Source organism: Nerophis lumbriciformis, linkage group LG24 (assembly GCF_033978685.3).
Source record: "Nerophis lumbriciformis linkage group LG24, RoL_Nlum_v2.1, whole genome shotgun sequence".
NCBI lineage: Eukaryota > Metazoa > Chordata > Actinopteri > Syngnathiformes > Syngnathidae > Nerophis > Nerophis lumbriciformis.
The window spans coordinates 17,604,426-17,617,829 of NC_084571.2; the positions used below are offsets into that span (position 1 = coordinate 17,604,426).

General features: G+C 42.5%; 1 protein-coding gene across 2 annotated transcripts; it reads right to left on the bottom strand.

Moving 5' to 3' along the window:
* Positions 1-1,431: 1,431 nt before the first annotated feature.
* On the bottom strand, positions 1,432-13,136 carry srp54 (signal recognition particle 54). Of its 2 annotated transcripts, none has more exons than XM_061981713.1 (17): positions 13,008-13,136; positions 11,776-11,810; positions 11,619-11,717; positions 11,464-11,555; positions 11,317-11,401; positions 11,151-11,255; positions 11,024-11,090; positions 10,911-10,968; positions 3,359-3,509; positions 3,142-3,290; positions 2,985-3,085; positions 2,726-2,812; positions 2,454-2,527; positions 2,280-2,388; positions 2,019-2,189; positions 1,641-1,736; positions 1,432-1,579 (listed from the first exon to the last, which is right to left on the bottom strand). In XM_061981713.1, the coding sequence occupies exons 3-17, from the start codon at positions 11,694-11,696 to the stop codon at positions 1,488-1,490; spliced, it is 1,515 nt and encodes a 504-aa protein (XP_061837697.1). In that variant the 5' UTR covers positions 11,697-11,717; positions 11,776-11,810; positions 13,008-13,136; the 3' UTR covers positions 1,432-1,487. The 2 variants fall into 2 exon arrangements, with proteins under 2 accessions (XP_061837697.1, XP_061837698.1); XM_061981714.1 differs by having other exon boundaries at positions 11,793-11,810; positions 13,008-13,067.
* Between the last annotated feature and the right edge of the window lie 268 nt (positions 13,137-13,404).

The following is a 13,404-nucleotide window of genomic DNA, read 5'->3' on the forward strand; positions in this document are numbered from 1 at the left end:
CAACCTTCTATTCAAGTTCAACATTAAATGTATATTAATATATGTGTATATTAAGTATCATATCAAATGTGTCCCCACAAAGTATATTTCAAATATTACATGTAGTGTCACTAGGTGTCCCTAACATCACAAACATGTGCTGGAATACTTCCAGAGTGGGTATTCCAAGTCAATCAAAGATATAACATAATATAGAATAATTTCAACAAGTGAATAACATACGTATATAAAAGAATATATAATAATTTCAACAAGTGAATAACATATATAAAAGAATATAGAATAATTTCAACAAGTGAATATATAAAAGAATATATAATCATTTCAACAAGTGAATAACATATATAAAAGAATATATAATCATTTCAACAAGTGAATGACATATATACAATAATGTAGAATCATTTCAATAAGTGAATAAAAGATAACATAATAATCATTTCAACAAGTGAATAAAATATATAAAAGAATATAGAATCATTTCAATAAGTGAATAAAATATATAAAATAATATAGAATCATTTCAACAAGTGAAAAACATATATAAAAGAATATAGAATAATTTCAATAAGTGAATAAAATATATAAAATATAGAATAATTCCAATAAGTGAATAAAATATATAAAAGAATATAGAATAATTTCAATAAGTGAATAACATATATAAAATAATAAAGAATCATTTCAATAAGTGAATAAAAGATAACATAATATAGAATCAATTCAATAAGTGAATAAAAAATAACATAATATAGAATCATTTCAATAAGTGAATAACATTTTTAAAATAATGTAAAATAATTTCAACAAGTGAATAAAATGTATAAAAGATAATAGAATCATTTCAACAAGTGAATAAAATATGTAAAAGAATATAGAATCATTTCAACAATGAAGATTGGATTTTGCCACCTGAAAACAAAGTCACATTTAAAGACATCACACTTGACTAAATGGAGGATGTAACAAAGTGTGTGTGTTTGTGCATGTATTAATGGAAGGATCATTACCTTTTTTTTTTAGGTAGAGGCTACACCCCCAAGACGAGGTGGTGCGTCCCGGCCCACACAGTTGCCCATCGGGGTCAATGTGGGGTCGTCATGAAAAATTATTGGTTGTAAATGTAACATTAATAATAAAACATTGCAGTGATTATTAATAAATAAACTTGGTGTCATCATGAAAAATGATTGGTTGTAAATGTAACATTAATAATAAGACATTTTGAATGTCTACCGCTTGTCCCTGATGGATGGATGGATGGAAACTTGGTGATCGATGAAGTAGAATGCCTACAGTACCACACAGCACCAGAGGGGGCGCAGTGTGCCAGGGTGTGTATTGTTGGACAGACAATGCCTGCAGTACCACACAGCACCAGAGGGGGCGGAGTGTGCCAGGGTGTGTATTGTTGGACAGACGAAGCAATGGTAGAGTTACAAAGTTTTATTTGGTGTGTGCTCCAATCAGGAGAGAGAAAAAAAAAGTCACATATTGTTGAATCCCATCATGCCTTTCATGTTCCCTGCTGCCCCCTGCTGGAACTGCCGCATCATAGACTGAAGTCCCGCCATGCCACCTGCACACCAACCTGGTCAGTCCCTGTGGGTCATGTGACCTGGGGGCGGAGTCTTACTTACCCATGTGGTGCAGCACCCGCGGGTCCATCATCTTGGCCATCTGCTGGTTGAGTTTGGCCATCTGAGACGGGTTGACGTTCTTGGACATGTCTCCTCCTGCACGCACACACACACGCACATTTACACACGTGTATACACACAAACACGCACGTGTACACACACACACGCACGTGTACACACACACCCACACACACATATGCGCACACACACACACGTACGTACACACACACACACATACGTACACGTACATACACACACACACACGTACGTACACACACGTACACACACACACACATGTACACACTCACGTATGTACGCACACAAAGGTACACTAGTGTGTCAACAACAGGTGTGCAGATGATGGACAGCAGATGTCACCTTTGAAGAGGCCTTTGATCCCGCCCATCTTCTTCACCATCTGAGCAAACTTGGTGTACTGGGTCAAAAGTTCTTGGACATCTCGAGTGGCCACGCCCGCTCCTCGTGACACACGCTGGATTCTGTTGGGCTGCTTGCTGAACAACTTGGCCCCGTCCTTACTGTCCAACTCTGTGCACACGCACACACTCTTGTCAGGCGTGTGTGTGTGTGTGTGTGTGTGTATGTGTGTGTGTGTGTGTGTGTGTGTGTGTGTGTTACCTTGGTCATTCATGCTGTCCATGATAGTCATGAGTTTTTTTAGTCTGGCCATTGATTCTTGCTCATTTCCTTTACTCATAAAGTCTGTTCCAAAGCCTGGAATCATTCCCTACACACACACACACACACACACAATTAAGCTTCAGCAGAGTTCAAAGGTCACACAGTGTTTACCATTATTTGTCCAAAAGGTCCCATCTTCATGATGTTCTGGAACTGTTCATACATGTCTCTCAGTGTGAACTGTCCTGAGGATCACAGCTTTACAGTTAGCACCATCACTTGCACTCGCTTACAGTTAGCATCATCACCTGCTCTAACTTACAGTTAGCATCATCACCTGCACTAACTTACAGTTAGCATCATCACCTGCACTAACTTACAGTTAGCATCATCACCTGCACTAACTTACAGTTAGCATCATCAAATAAGGTTGGAGGTGTCACCATGTTTCAACTTGTCAATCAGCTCCTCGTTGTCGTCCAACTTGAGCTCGTTGACTCGGTCGATCAAGCCCTCGATGTCGCCCATACCTGACAGGAAGAGGAAGTGAGGTCATGTGTTTGCAGGGGTGAGCAGCAGGTGTCAGTGTGACAGGAAGAGGAAGTGAGGTCATGTGTTTGCAGGGGTGAGCAGCAGGTGTCAGTGTGACCGGAAGAGAAAGTGAGGTCATGTGTTTGCATTGGTGAGCAGCAGGTGGCGTACCAAGAAGTTTACTGATGAAGGGCTGCGTCTTGAAGGGCTCGAAGTCATCGATGTGCTCGCCTGTTCCGATGAAGATGATTGGACTCCTGGTCGCCGCCACCCTGAAACGCAAGGCGGGTCAGATGTACGCCCATCATCCACCTGAGAGCAATCTTACGCGCTCAAAGCTCCGCCTCCTTTGGCGTGGCCGTCTAGCTTGGTGATGATGACCGACGCCACGTCCACTTTGTCTTTGAAGGCTTTGGCCTGCGATTCACAGGCCTGACCGATGGAGGCGTCCATCACGTAGACGATGTTGTCTGGTTGCTATGGAAACCCCTACAGCGTCATCCCAGGCAGAATCCAGTCAGAGGACGATGCGTTCAAGTACTCACCACAGCATTGGACACTTGCAACATCTCTTCAAACAGAGAGTCTTCCTGTTTGTGTCTCCCACTTGTGTCCACGATGATGATTTCAAAGTTCTCTCCTTTGAATTTCTCCACCCCCTCTGCTGCAATCACCACTGGGTCCATCTCCGTGTAACTAGTACACAACATAACCATGTAACTAGTACACAACATATATACATCACCATGTAACTAGTACACAACATATATACATCTCCGTGTAACTAGTACACAACATATATAAATCTCCGTGTAACTAGTACACAACATATATACATCTCAGTGTAACTAGTACACAACATATATACATCACCATGTAACTAGTACACAACATATATACATCTCTGTGTAACTAGTACACAACATATATACATCACCATGTAACTAGTACACAACATATATACATCTCTGTGTAACTAGTACACAACATATATACATGACCATGTAACTAGTACACAACATATATACATTTCTGTGTAACTAGTACACAACATATATACATCACAATGTACACAACATATATACATGACCATGTAACTCGTACACAACATATATACATCTCTGTGTAACTAGTACACAACATATACCGGTATACATAACATTGTACACAACATATATACATCACCATGTAACTAGTACACAACATTCTGTATATACATCACAATGTACACTACATATATACATCACCATGTAACTAGTACACAACTTCTCCACTCCCTCTGCTGCAATCACCACTGGGTCCATCTCCGTGTAACTAGTACACAACATATATACATCTCCGTGTAACTAGTACACAACATAAATACATCACCATGTATACAACATATATACATCCCCATGTAACTAGCACACAACTTCTCCACCCCCTCTGTTGCAATCACCACTGGGTCCATCTCTGTAACTAGTACACAACACAACCATGTAACTAGCACACAACATATATACATCACCATGTACACCTCATCTGCTGCAATCACCACTGGGTCCATCTCTGTGTAATTAGTACACAACATGACCATGTAACTAATACACAACATATATACATCACCATGTAACTAGTACACAACACATATACATCACCATGTACTAGGGGTGTAACGGTACACAAAAATTTCGGTTCGGTACGTACCTCGGTTTAGAGGTCACGGTTCGGTTCATTTTCGGTACAGTAAGAAAACAACAAAATATCAATTTTTGGGTTATCTATTTACCAAATTTGCAAAATCTTCCACCAAAAATATTTTTCTTAATGGAATATTTGATGTGAAGTTAATGGAACCTTGGATAGGTCAATAATTCATAATAACATTGATTTTGATTCAATATTATGTTTTGAACAATGACAGTTTGAAAGACAAAAAAAAAGAGCTTTGTTTTATTAGTCAACATTGCAACTTTTTCTAAATTACATTTAAACTTTAAGCTTTTTTATTTCACTTTTGTTATGTTTTTGTTTATTTTAATAGTATTTTTAGAATGTGCCGTGGGCCTTTAAAACATTAGCTGTGGGCCGCAAATGGCCTCCGGGGCACACTTTTGACACCCCAGCTATAGATAATAAATAATTAAATCTGATAAATCTATGGATAAAAAGCAGAGCCTGGCGACGCATGCGCGTTTATCATAACTCTCTCTGTCTCTTCCCCTCCCTCACCAATGCTGCTGCACGCACAATTTGTTTTGTTTTTAACCCCTTCTTAACCCTGAACGTACATTGAAAATACACGCAACCCTAACTCAAAATGCCGGACATTTGAGGCATTTAAGAAACTCCGTCCTGACAGCTCCGCAAAAGAGGACATGTCCGGTGATAAGAGGACATATGTTCAGTCTATCATAGCCCGTTAGCGGCATGCTAGCAGCTAACGGGCTACGATAGACTGACGTGTGTTGTGCCTCGGTGTGCAGTTTACACAACGTGCGTTACGCTACTTAATATGTCCGTGTGGAAACTCGTTCGGTTCACCTCCGAACCGAACCGGAATCCCGGTACCGAAACGGTTCAATACAAATACACGTACCGTTACACCCCTACCAGGTACACAACATATATACACCACCATGTGACTAGTACACAACATAACCATGTAACTAATACACAACATATATACATCACCATGTAACTAGTACACAACATATATACATCACCATGTAACTAGTACACACCATATATACATCTCGGTGTAACTAGTACACAACATATATACATCTCCGTGTAACTAGTACACAACATATATACATCTCCGTGTAACTAGTACAAAACATATATACATCACCATGTAACTAGTACACACCATATATACATCTCCGTGTAACTAGTACACACCATATATACATCTCCGTGTAACTAGTACACACCATATATACATCTCCGTGTAACTAGTACACAACATATATACATCTCCGTGTAACTAGTACACAACATATATACATCTCTGTGTAACTAGTACACACCATATATAAATCTCTGTGTAACTAGTACACACCATATATACATCTCTGTGTAACTAGTACACAACATATATACTACCATGAATTGATTAACCTGGACCCTGACTTAAACAAGTTGAAAAACGTATTCGGGTGTTACCATTTAGTGGTCAATTGTACGGAATATGTACTGTACTGTGCAATCTACTAATAAAAAGTTTCAATCAATCTCTGTGTAACTAGTACACAACATATATACATCTCTGTGTAACTACAAACCCCGTTTCCATATGAGTTGGGAAATTGTGTTGGATGTAAATATAAACGGAATACAATGATTTGCAAATCCTTTTCAACCCATATTCAATTGAATGCACTACAAAGACAAGATAATTGATGTTCAAACTCATAAACTTTTTTTTTTTTTTTGCAAATAATAAACTTAGAATTTCATGGCTGCAACACGTGCCAAAGTAGATGGGAAAGGGCATGTTCACCACTGTGTTACATGGCCTTTCCTTTTAACAACACTTAGTAAACGTTTGGGAACTGAGGAGACACATTTTTTAAGCTTCTCAGGTGGAATTATTTCCCATTCTTGCTTGATGTACAGCTTAAGTTGTTCAACAGTCCGGGGTCTCCGTTGTGGTATTTTAGGCTTCATAATGCGCCACACATTTTCAATGGGAGACAGGTCTGGACTACAGGCAGGCCAGTCTAGTACCCGCACTCTTTTACTATGAAGCCACGTTGATGTAACACGTGGCTTGGCATTGTCTTGCTGAAATAAGCAGGGGCGTCCATGGTAACATTGCTTGGATGGCAACATATGTTGCTCCAAAACCTGTATGTACCTTTCAGCATTAATGGCGCCTTCACAGATGTGTAAGTTACCCATGTCTTGGGCACTAATACACCCCCATAGTATCACAGATGCTGGCTTTTCAACTTTGCGCCTAGAACCATCCGGATGGTTCTTTTCCTCTTTGGTCCGGAGGACACGACGTCCACAGTTTCCAAAAACAATTTGAAATGTGGACTCATCAAACTACAGAACACTTTTCCACTTTGTATCAGTCCATCTTAGATGAGCTCAGGTCCAGCGAAGCCGACGGCGTTTCTGGGTGTTGTTGATAAACGGTTTTCGCCTTGCATAGGAGTTTTAACTTGCACTTACAGATGTAGCGACCGACTGTAGTTACTGACAGTGGGTTTCTGAAGTGTTCCTGAGCCCATGTGGTGATATCCTTTAAACACTGATGTCGCTTGTTGATGCAGTACAGCCTGAGGGATCGAATGTCACAGACTTAGCTGCTTACGTGCAGTGATTTCTCCAGATTCTCTGAACCCTTTGATGATATTACGGACCGCAGGTGGTGAAATCCCTAAATTCCTTGCAATAGCTGGTTGAGAAAGGTTTTTCTTAAACTGTTCAACAATTTGCTCACGCATTTGTTGACAAAGTGGTGACCCTCGCCCCATCCTTGTTTGTGAATGACTGAGCATTTCATAGAATCTACTTTTATACACAATCATGGCACCCACCTGTTCCCAATTTGCCTGTTCACCTGTGAGGTGTTCCAAATAAGTGTTTGATGAACATTCCTCAACTTTATCAGTATTTATTGCCACCTTTCCCAACTTCTTTGTCACGTGTTGCTGGCATCAAATTCTAAAGTTAATGATTATTTGCAACAACAAAAAAATGTTTATCAGTTTAAACATCAAATATGTTGTCTTTGTAGCATATTCAACTGAATATGGGTTGAAAATGATTTGCAAATCATTGTATTCCGCTTATATTTACATCTAACACAATTTCCCAACTCATATGGAAACAGGGTTTGTACTACAAAGAATATATACATCACCATGTAACTAATACACAACATCAACATATACAAATCACCATGATTCTAGTACACAACATATGTACATCTCCATGTAACTAGTACACAACATATATACATCTCTGTGTAACTAGTACGCAACATACAGTATATACATCTCTGTGTAACTAGTACGCAACATATATACATCACCATGTAACTAGTACACAACATCAACATATATACATCACCATGTAACTAGTACACAACATCAACATATATACATCACCATGTAACTAATATACAACATAATATATACATCACCATGTACCTAATACACAACAACATAATATATACATCCACATGTAACTATCCATCCATCCATTTTCTACCGCTTATTCCCTTCGGGGTCGCGGGGGCTGGAGCCTATCTCAGCTACAATCGGGCGGAAGGCAGGGTACACCCTGGACAAGTCGCCACCTCATCGCAGGGCCAACACAGATACAGACAACATTCACACTCACATTCACACACTAGGGCCAATTTAGTGTTGCCAATCAACCTATCCCCAGGTGCATGTCTTTGGAGGTGGGAGGAAGTCGGAGTACCCGGAGGGAACCCACGAAGTCACGGGGAGGACATGCAAACTCCACACAGAAAGATCCCGAGCCCGGGATTGAACTCAGGACTACTCAGGACCTTCGTATTGTGAGGCACATGCACTAACCCCTCTCCCACCCTACATGTAACTAATACACAACAATATATACATCAGCATGTAACTAATACACAACAATATAATATATACATCAGCATGTAACTAATACACAACAATATAATATATACATCAACATGTAACTAATACACAACAATATAATATATACATCTACATGTAACTAATACACAGCAACATAATATATACATCACCATGTAACTAATACACAACAATATATACATCCTATGTAACTAATACACAACATCAACATATATACATCACCATAGCTGAGATAGGCTCCAGCGCCCCCCGCGACCCCGAAGGGAATAAGCGGTAGAAAATGGATGGATGGATGGATGTAACTATTATACAACATCATAATACTGTATATACATCACCATGTAACTAATACACAACAATATAATATATACATCCACATGTAACTAATACACAACAATATAATATATACATCTACATGTAACTAATACACAACCATATAATATATACATCTCCATGTAACTAATACACAACAACAGCATATATACATCTACATGTAACTAGTACACAACATCAACATCATTATATATACACAAATGACTAAATGTCAGGAACCTGAACACAACACCTATGACTACACAGCAGGAACCTGAACGCAGAACACATGACTAGAGGCCAGGTACCTGAACGCAACACCTATGACTACACGGCAGGAACCTGAACGCAGCACACATGACTAGAGGGCAGGAACCTGAACGCAGCACACATGACTAGAGGGCAGGAACCTGTACGCAACACCTATGACTACACGGCAGGAACCTGAACGCAGTACACATGACTAGACGGCAGGAACCTGAACGCAGCACACATGACTAGACGGCAGGAACCTGAACGCAACACACATGACTAAAGGGAAGGAACCTGAACGCAACACACATGACTGGACGGTAGGAACCTGAACGCAGCACACACGACTAGAGGGAAGGAACCTGAATGAAACACCTATGACTACACGTCAGGAAACTGAATGCAGCACACCTGACGAGACGGCAGGAACCTAAAGGCAGCACACCTGACTAGAGGGCAGGAACCTGAATGCAGAACACCTGACTAGATGGCAGGAACCCAAAGGCAGCACACCTGACTAGAGGGCAGGAACCTGAACGCAGCACACATGACTAGAGGGCAGGAACCTGAACACAACACACATGACTAGATGGCAAGAACCTGAACGCAACACCTATGACTACACGGCAGGAACCTGAAGGCAGCACACATGACTAGAGGGCAGGAACCTGAAGGTAGCACACATGACTAGAGGGCAGGAACCCGAACACAACACACATGACTAGTTGGCAGGAACCTGAACGCAACACACATGACTAAAGGGCAGGAACCTGAACGCAGCACACATGACTAGAGGGCAGGAACCTGAACACAACACCTATGACTACACGGCAGGAACCTGAAGGCAGCACACATGACTAGAGGGCAGGAACCTGAAAACAGCACACATGACTAGAGGGCAGGAATCTGAAGGCAGCACACATGACTACAGGGCAGGAACCTGAAGGCAGCACACATGACTAGAGGACAGGAACCTGAAGGCAGCACACATGAGTAGAGGGCAGGAACCTGAAGACAGCACACATGACTAGAGGGCAGGAATCTGAAGGCAGCACACATGACTACAGGGCAGGAACCTGAAGGCAGCACATATGACTAGAGGGCAGGAATCTGAAGGCAGCACACATGACTAGAGGGCAGGAACCCGAACACAACACACATGACTAGTTGGCAGGAACCTGAACGTAACACACATGACTAGAGGGCAGGAACCTGAACGCAGCACACATGACTAGAGGGCAGGAACCTGAACGCAGCACACATGACTAGAGGGCAGGAACCTGAACACAACACCTATGACTACACGGCAGGAACCTGAAGGCAGCACACATGACTAGAGGGCAGGAACCTGAAAACAGCACACATGACTAGAGGGCAGGAATCTGAAGGCAGCACACATGACTACAGGGCAGGAACCTGAAGGCAGCACACATGACTAGAGGACAGGAACCTGAAGGCAGCACACATGAGTAGAGGGCAGGAACCTGAAGACAGCACACATGACTAGAGGGCAGGAATCTGAAGGCAGCACACATGACTAGAGGGCAGGAACCTGAAGGCAGCACATATGACTAGAGGGCAGGAATCTGAAGGCAGCACACATGACTAGAGGGCAGGAACCTGAAGGCAGCACACATGACTAGAGGGCAGGAACCTGAAGGCAGCACACATGACTAGAGGACAGGAACCTGAAGGCAGCACACATGAGTAGAGGGCAGGAACCTGAAGACAGCACACATGACTAGAGGGCAGGAATCTGAAGGCAGCACACATGACTAGAGGGCAGGAACCTGAAGGCAGCACACATGACTAGAGGGCAGGAATCTGAAGGCAGCACACATGACTAGAGGGCAGGAACCTGAAGGCAGCACACATGACTAGAGGGCAGGAACCTGAAGGCAGCACACATGACTAGAGGACAGGAACCTGAAGGCAGTACCTGCCATAGAACGGGATCCTGGCTTTGGTGGCGTTCTGTTTGAGCTGATCAAAGGCACCTGCAGACAACAGAGTTAGCAAGCATCCAGGTGTGTGTTACCTGCTGAGGTGTACCTGCTCTGAAGGTGTCAGCGCAGATCAAGCAGGTCTTCCAGCCTTTTCTCTGGTAGTAGTAGGCCAGCTGCATGGCGGACATCAATCAGTATGACGGTGTTGTTACGGTTGTGATGACGGGGCTCACCTTGGAGCAGGTGGTGGTTTTGCCGCTGCCCTGCAGACCCACAAACATGATGACGTTGTTCTTTCCTTTGACGGGGGTCCACGCCTTCACGCCGGGATCCACCAGCTAGGATGAGAGAAAAACAACAAGTGGGACTCGGGGAGGACTTTTGGCTCCCAGGTCAGACCTTGACCAGCTCCTTGAAGACGGAGTGCTGGATCATCCTCCTCTTGTTCAGACCCGACGCCATCTCCTCCAGGTCTATGGCTGCCCTGCGGGGACAAGCAGAGCGTTGCACGGTCCGAGGTTTCCGGTGGTCTTGGTGCGCACTCACTTGACGTTCTCCCTCAGCTGCTTGACCAGCTTGATGTTGACGTCGGCCTCCAGCAGGGCGGCGCACACCTCCTTCAACATGGCGTTGAGGACCTGATGGAAAAAAGGTCCTGTTAGGCAAGACCACGCCCCCTTGAGGAAGAAGTGTGGCGCTACCTCTTCATTGATGATGGTGGCATTGCTGAGCGACCTCAGCGCCGAGGTGATCTTGCGACCCAGATCCGCTAAGACCATGATGATGTCGTAGAACTTTCACTGTTGAGCACAAATGTCAGCACGTCCGGTTTGGAAGTTGTGGACGTCAATAACTCACATGTGGGCAGTACAGACCCCCCCTGGAGTCAGTTCCTGTTGGAATAATACAACACTTGTCACCATGGCAACAGCAGTGACGCTTAATGTTTGATAGCCTTATCAGTACTGATCAATGTAGTGTGCATGCTCAGTGACGCACCTCTACTCTTTTCACTTGACTTTTTTTTTGATTGATTGAAACTTTTAATAGTAGATTGCACAGTACAGTACATATTCCGTACAATTGATGACTAAATGGTAACACCCGAATAAGTTTTTCAAACTTGTTTAAGTCGGGGTCCATGTTAATCAATTCATGGTACAAATATATACTATCAGCATAATACAGTCATCACACAAGTTAATCATCAGAGTATATACATTGAATTATTTACATTATTTACAATCCGGGAGGTGGCATGCGGAGGGGGTTGGGACGGGAGGTTAGGTTGGATTGCTATCAGCATACTTCAGTCATCAACAATGATATCATCTGAGAAATGGACATTGTAACAGTGTAGGTCTCACTTGGTAGGATATGTACAGCGAGCGGTGAACATAGTGAGCTCAGAAAGCATAAGAACAAGTATATACATTTGATTATTTACAATCCGGGGAGGTGGGATGTGGTGGGGGGAGGGTGTTAGTCTAGGGTTGTAGTTGCCTGGAGGTGTTCTTTTAGTGCGCTTTTGAAGGAGGATAGAGATGCACTTTCTTTTACACCTGTTGAGAGTGCATTCCATATTGATGTGGCATAGAAGGAGAAGGAGTTAAGACCTTTGTTAGATCGGAATCTGGGTTTGACGTGGTTTGTGGTTTGTGGCGCCCCCCCTGGTGTTGTGGTTATGGCGGTCATTTACGTTCTGGAAGTAGTTTGACATGTACTTCGATATCAGGGAGGTGTAGCTGATTTTATAGACAAGGCTCAGTGCAAGTTGTTTTGCTCTGTCCTCCACCATGAGCCATCCCACTTTGACGTGGAACAGATTTACTACACAATATCAAACCTTGGCCCTCCAGGCACTTGATAACGACCGCTATAAATCGCTCAAGTCTATCAATCTGTAGAGTTTGACACGTTAATGATTCAAAGAGTTTGTAAACAAATCAATAGCTAACCATGCTAACATTAGCCTGTCGTTTGCTGCGCTCGAGTGCAACAAAGGTAAAAATAATGTGATTAAAGACACAGTGGTACGCGCCTTTAATTATTTAACGCCAATTTAAAGCACATAAAATGTTTCCACTTACCGAATCTCAGCGAGTTGAGCCCAAGTCGCAGTTGCTAATAAAATCTAGCCGTCATCAATCCATTCACCGGAAGTCGTATTTTGCTTCCGGGTGGCAGATTTTAAAGCTCACAATTCATCCACTGGAAGTTGTATTCTGCTTCCGGGTGGCAGACACGAACGTGCGCAGCACCGTAGTATGTTGCATGCAGCGCTAGATTGCACAGTTCCGTACATATTCCGTACATTTGACCACTAAATGGTAACACCCGAAGCTTTTCAACTTGTTTAAGTCGGGGTCCACGTAAATCAATTCATGGTATTATCTGTTGTTTTTTCTCAGAAACTCTATTATAACTTTTTACAAATTACATATTTAAAGAACAACATTTTCATAACGTGCTAACGAGTACGAACAG